This window comes from Trichomycterus rosablanca, chromosome 24 (genome assembly GCF_030014385.1).
Source record: "Trichomycterus rosablanca isolate fTriRos1 chromosome 24, fTriRos1.hap1, whole genome shotgun sequence".
Taxonomy (NCBI): Eukaryota; Metazoa; Chordata; class Actinopteri; order Siluriformes; family Trichomycteridae; genus Trichomycterus; species Trichomycterus rosablanca.
Window position 1 is genome coordinate 70,254 of NC_086011.1, and position 7,247 is coordinate 77,500.

General features: G+C 40.6%; 1 protein-coding gene across 3 annotated transcripts in view; it reads right to left on the reverse strand.

Annotated features, from left to right (window-relative positions):
• Positions 1-1,574: 1,574 nt before the first annotated feature.
• itga7 (integrin, alpha 7) overlaps positions 1,575-7,247 on the reverse strand; it is a 21,375-nt gene continuing 15,702 nt past the window's right edge. For 2 of the 3 annotated variants that reach the window (XM_062986191.1, XM_062986193.1), the window contains 6 exons: positions 5,991-6,194; positions 5,798-5,911; positions 5,592-5,705; positions 5,332-5,433; positions 5,122-5,247; positions 1,575-2,052 (listed from right to left, as the gene is read on the reverse strand). In XM_062986191.1, the coding sequence (XP_062842261.1) occupies positions 1,894-2,052; positions 5,122-5,247; positions 5,332-5,433; positions 5,592-5,705; positions 5,798-5,911; positions 5,991-6,194 (819 nt within the window). In that variant the 3' untranslated portion in view covers positions 1,575-1,893. Of the gene's footprint in view, positions 2,053-4,065; positions 4,217-5,121; positions 5,248-5,331; positions 5,434-5,591; positions 5,706-5,797; positions 5,912-5,990; positions 6,195-7,247 lie in introns of all 3 variants that reach the window. The other variant, XM_062986192.1, reaches the window with a different exon arrangement.

The window sequence follows — 7,247 nt, forward strand, 5'->3', positions numbered from 1 at the left end:
AATCAAATGAATAAAAAATGAGTCGAGTCGGAGCAGAAAGTGATTCATCCTCTTAAATCTGATTATGAAAAAACTGTTTTTATTCTTCTTAGAAAAAATTCTCTTGTTTTTACACTTTTAAAGTAAAATTCAAACAAATGATGATAAATTCTCTCAGATTAAAGTGAATCAGCGTGAAGAGAATATTCAGAAAATATGAAAATAAAAATAAGACTTATTTTTTTATATAGTTTCATTTATTTCTAATATAAAAAGACTTAAACCTTCATGCTTTAATATCAGATTGTCCAGCAATAATCATAATCATGCTCAGAATTTAACTTCATGATCCACACAATCACATTATTATTAGAATTATTATTAGAATTATACTGAAACTTTCAGTCTTTATTAGATCGAATGTTTTAACATCTCTGTATTAAAATCAAGTCTTTCTCTGAACACATCAGTTTTAATAAAGTTCTTTTTATTTTACAGTGAAATTCCCTCAAACTTTACACCATTTACACACAATAAACAGTAAAAATCATCTGAACACAAAATTAACCCTTTTTTTAAGCTGAATCATTTTTAGCCGATTTGAAATCAGATCAGTGTGACGATTTTAGAGAGTGAAGAATTATTTTTATTATATTTTATTCACCAGAAAAGCTCAAATGAATCCAAGTTTCATTTTAGTTTCATATTATTGCACTTTTATTATCTTTAATTATTAATTCTAAACCAATTAAAGAAACTGGCAAATAATTTTATTGAACTGAAAGCTACTAAGGTTCCTCTATGAGGTTCCTCTATAAGGTTCCTCTATAAGGTTCCTCAGCGTAGTTTCTCTATAAGATTCCTTAGCGTGGTTCCTCTATAAGGTTCCTCTATAAGGTTCCTTTATAAGGTTCCTCAGCGTAGTTCCTCTATAAGGTTCCTCAGCGTGGTTCCTCTACGAGGTTCCTCTATAACGTTCCTCTATAAGGTTCCTCAGCGCGGTTCTTCTGCCTGGTTCCTCTGCCTGGTTCCTGATGATGGTTCCATACTCAGGTCTGTATTAATGACACTAATGCTGCATCAGTCAGTCAGTCACCTGCTGTTTGTTTCTCATGTTACAGGGAGGCGGGTCAGTAACGTGAGATTATTAATAATAATGATGATGATGATGATGATGATGATGATGATGAAAACATGAAACTTCGGTATTAATGAGGACAAAGTAAAACGGTCTGAGTGAAGCCGCTAGTTAAATGTGAATATTCACCCTGATACAAACAACTTTAACCAGCTTATGATGGTTTGATGATCTTAGCTGGTTTGGTTAGTTTTCCAGTCTGACCAGCTAGAACTAACCTAACTAACCGAACATCAGACCAGACCAGACTGACTAGCATGATGAACTGGTTACTGCTAACATGAACCGATCAACTCAGTCAGTTTCAGCCGGGTATTAATCATCAGAATATAAAGTTAACTAGTTTAACTAACTCACTCAGATGTGAGGAGTAATTTTACAGAAATCTGAACGTTTGATTGTTAGAAGCTCCAGTCAGTTCAGGACGGTAGGAACAGATGCGGCGTCGTCAACATGATCTTATAAATGATTCAGAAAAATGTACTTTAATGGTGTTTAGAGCAGATCGTGTTTACAGTAACGCTAACGTGTACAAACCTCCTACACACACACACACACACACACACACACACACACACACACGTTTAAATAAAACCAGCATGTTAGCTGTAACGGTACCAACGTATCAGATCCCTTAAGTCCTCACACACCAAATAAAAGTGCAATTTACAGTGTGTGTGTGTGTGTGTGTATGTACATGTGTGTGTATCAGTGTGTACTGTGTGTGTGTGTGTGTGTATCAGTGTGTACTGTGTGTGTGTGTGTGTGTGTGTGTATCAGCGTGTACTGTGGTTCCAGTGAGTCCTCCACTGTTTGCCGTTGGGGGTGGAGGGTTCCTGCTGTGTGTTTGGGTGGGAACGTTCCTGGCGTGGGATCCTCACAGCGTGGTACTGTGGAACACTGTCCTCATAGTGAGACCTCCGGAAAAATCCACACTGAAACAACAAAAGAGCAGGATTAGGAACCAACACCACTCTATGATAACAGTTTGGGGAATACCTGTTCCTGTTTCAGTATGTCAGTAACAGCTGACTGTTCTGCAAGGAGCTCTGATCTAAACCCTATCCAGTGAGGGAAACTTTTATGTGAATGGTGAAGTTAACAAACAAAACCACCGCTATTGGTCTGACACTAACCCACATTGGATAGATCCCTCCAAGACTGTTGGAACACAAAAATTGATGGTATGGTGTGGTATATGGGGTACAAAGATAGTGGGGCCATTCTTCATCAATGGAAACCTCAAGGCCACTGGATATTTGAAATGTATGATGATGTGTTTCCCTCTTTATGCACTGAAGCTGGCACATTCCCTGAGTTTTTCCAGCAAGATGGTGCACCACAGCCCCGGTTCTGGACTGCTTTGCTTGGGGGGGCAGTAAAACCTAATGAGGGGGCATGTTGATAGTCATGTTTTTGAAGCCAGAAATATATTCAAGGCTTGATTTGTGCATGAATGATGACAGCCAAGCTATTGATACTGGCTTAAAGTGATGTATGAGGTAAAGAAATAAAAATGCATGTTTTCGAACTTAAACTTAAAACCCAATGATTAAAAAATACATGTTGATTATGTAAATGGAGAAAAAAGATGATCTAATTGTATTTCATTTTAATACGCCCCCTTAATTAAATTGCCATTAGTTCATTAGCCTAACCGCTAACGGCTAATAAAATAATTTAAGCAACACCTATGTAAGAGGTAAGTAACATTAAAGCAACGAAAAACCACAGTTAAGCAAATATTACCATGTGGAAGTCAGTTTAAACTCAGAAGAGTGTTTACCAGTATACCTGCCTCTCGCTCACACTAACAGAACATATACTACCGAACTGAACTGTTTGGGGCAGCCTGCCGATTTTTATATGACTCAAAGAGCCAATCAGGAATAAGCAAGGAAATATCTTCACACTGTAAAACAAAATGCATTTTTGTGATTGGTTCAGAGATAATTTTAAAAATAGCCGTTGCTTGCATTGTGCTTGGGGGGGCAAAGACACAATTTGGGGGGGCAATGGGTGTCGGGTCCGAGCATTCCTAGATGAACAGTTTCCTGGAAAGTGGATTGGTCGCCGTGGGCCAGTTGAATGGCCCCCAAGGTCTCCCGATCTGACCCCCTTAGACTTTTATCTTTGGGGTCATCTGAAGGCAATTGTCTAAGATACTGTGAAGATTGGCTGTGAAGATACGAGATGTGCAGCACCTGAAACTACGGATACTGGAAGCCTGTGCTAGCATTTCTTCTGCAGTGTTGCTATCAGTGTGTGAAGAGTGGGAGAAGAGGGTTGCATTGACAATCCAACACAATGGGCAGCACTTTGACCATTGTTTTTCTTGTGAAATTCTCAATAAGTTTGATGTGTCACATGACCCTCTTCCCATTGAAAAAACTAAAGTTGGATCCAAAATGGCCGACTTCAAAATGGCCGCCATGGTCACCACCCATCTTGAAAAGTTTTCCCCCTCCCATATACTAATGTGCCACAAACAGGAAGTTAATATCACCAACCATTCCCATTTTATTTAGGTGTATCCATATAAATGGCCCACCCTGTAGTATCAAAGCAAAACAAACCAACATCACATCAAACACCGCAAACCCCGCAAAACCCGCAAACACCCCAAACCCCGCAAACACCCCAAACACCCCAAACACCGCAAACACCCCAAACACCGCAAACAGCACACGGCCAGAAGTATGTGGACACCCTTATGATTACTGAGTTATAGTTATTTTGGCCACGCCCACTGTCAGCAGCTCTATAAAAGAATAATTCACTCTCATTGGTTCATGATTCTAAACGGGTGATCAGGAGTCCAAATACTTCGGATTCTATAAAGTGTTTATTCTGTTAAACACACCCCAATAACCAGGAACAAATCACACACACCCTCACACAGCCTCATGCAGGGTGCCGGGTGGAGCTGGGTGGTGCTGATGCTGTACCGTGGGCTGGAGGAGGAGGCGAGTGGGCGAGTGTGTGAGGAGTTTAGAGGTCAGTGTGTTTCTCTGAATCAGACGGTTGGAGGTGAAGCTGAGCTCGATAAAACTCTGCATCATAATGAACCCGCCGCTCAGAACGCTTAAAGAACCCACACTGAACACACACACACACACACACACACCATACACACACACATCATACACACACACACATCATACACACACACATCATACACACACATCATACACACCACACACACACAGACACACATCATACACACCACACACACATACATCATACACACACACACATCATACACACACATCATACATACACACACCATATAAACACACATCATACACACCACACACACACATACATCATACACACACACACATCATACATACACACACACATCATACATACACACGGTACAACACACACACACACACACCATACACATCATACACACACACATCATACATACACACACACACATCATACATACACATGGTACAACACATACACATCATACACACACACACACACACACATCATACATACACACACACATCATACATACACACACACATCATACACACACACGGTACAACACACACACATCATACACACCACACCGTATAATACACCCCATCACGCACATCATACAAACATCATACACACAAACCACACACACAACACACAGACATCATACACACACACACACACCATACACATCATACACACACACATCATACATACACATGGTACAACACACACGCACATCATACACACACCATATAAACACACATCATACAATACACCCCACCACACACACAAACACAAGAAAGGAAAATGAAGAATAAACAATGTGAGAAGAATAAACAGATCAGCAGTAAAAGATCAGAGAAAAGTTTCATTAAAAACATCTGAATAAAAACGGATTATTAAACATGAGAAACGTAATAATTATAAACATAAATACATAAATAATAATAATAATAATGAATACAAGTCTATGTTTTGTATATACTGTGTGTGTGTGTGTGTGTTTGTACCTTCCACAGGACACACACGAGCAGGGCGAGGATCATCACTCCAGCGAGGACGGCGATGAGGATGATCCACCACGGAATCCATGACTGATCTAACACACTCAGCTCAGGATACACCATCAGTGAGACCTACACACACACACACACACAGTGTGACAATGATGTGTATGGTGTGTGTATGTTTGTACTGTGTGTGTGTGTGTGTGTGTGTACCTGTGCAGCAGCAGTGTCTCTCAGTACCAGGTGTTTAATGGTGGATTTTACAGTGATGTTCACTCTCACCATCACCTCTACTGCACTGACCGACGAAAACTCCTAACACACACACACACACACACACACACACACACACACACACACACACACACACACACACCGATCAAACACTCCTACATAAGCACAAGAGCAATAATACAGAACATGCATGATAATAAAGATTGTGATGATGAAGATGATGATGAAGATGAACTTACCTCTATGAAGGTTGAGTTCCAGAGACGAGCTTTGATTTTGAATCCAGCAGAACCAGAGAAACTGTGTAGAGTGCACTGGAACACCACACACCTTGCTGAACCCAACACACAGTCCTGTAACACACACACACACACACACAGGGTTTGGGTTTAGAGGACGTGAGGAAACACTCGGATACAGGATGTGTGTGTGATAGTAAATGTACCAGTTTTAGTGATTTGCGTTTCTCGTTAGCAGCAACGGCGGGTGTGTTCTCGTTTACGTTGTGTTTGATCAGCGTCGTTTCCTCTTCCTCAGGATGAGAGCGAGTCTTCCTCACCTGGAAGATCATCATCATCATTAAATCACTCAGCAGTTTCAACACTAACCTGCAGTAAAACACCGGACGAGTCTCTTACCTTCAGGTCCTCAGTGTGTGTGTGGTGTTTGTCCTTCAGGCCAAGTGTGTTGAGGTGTGTGTGGTGTGTACAGTGTGTGTGTGGATGGTCCGAGTGTAAACTGGTGGGATAAAGCAACCACTTCCTGTTCACCAGTTCATACGGCCACATGATGTTCAAAAACGCCGAACCCAGAGTGTGTACAGACTGTCCAGTACTGGATACCTACACACACACACACACACACACACACACACACACACACACACACACACACCATGTATAATACATAACTGTGTTTATCTCAGTGGAAACCTGTACTTGTTTAACATAAATATGACGAATATAATTTACAGTTTTTCTCGATTGTTTACACACAAATACGGGTACTTGAGACACAATGACCACAACATGTAACTCATGCACCAACCCCCTGAACCAATTCTGCTAAACTACAAGCACAATTCCTGCTTTACACTCAAATTGCAGTTCTACAACATGCTTTTTTCAAATCACTACACACAATTTTCTGCATTTGGCACAATTTTCATGAAGAAAATCTCTTGTTTTCACAAGGAACACACTGTTATTCAAAACTCTAAAATTAATTGCCCTACTATGCACACTGACTCATCACATGGGCAAACACCCGTCACACAGGTTTACAATTAGCAATCAGAGCTTTAGCATGAAAGGGCAACAGGTGAGCTCTTCTGTTTTGGAGCAATGGATGCCAACATTGGAAAAGAGTCAGAGCCAGAGGAGTGAGAGTAAGAGGACAAGGACGAGGATAAGGAAGGCCAAGGACCGTAATCTCTGATGAGATCCGAGCCACTTTGGTTGACCATGTGGTCAAAGAGTTGAGCATGTGGAGATATAGCAGTTGATGCTGTTCATGGCTGGATTCGCCATGCTAGGCGATATTTCCCCCACTGCTTGGCAAGGGAAAACATTGTTTGTGATGTGGATGAGGTGCTGTGGCCAGCCCGAAACAGAAGAGAGGATGCATCATAATTTTTTTTTTTTACTGTAACTGTATGCAGTAAATTCTTCTGTTGTTTTGTATGTAGACCACTGTATGTGCAACTTCGTGTTGGTTGGGATGTACACTGAGTACATTGTTTTTGTGGGAAAAATTAAATATACAGTATTTGTTACCGTGTATTTGTGTGTTCTGTGTATAAAAACAACATTCCAAAGTATTTTACAACACATTTATGTATGCACTGTCTGTAGTAAGTGTAACACTGAACAAAAAAAGGCCAAAGTCATTATGAT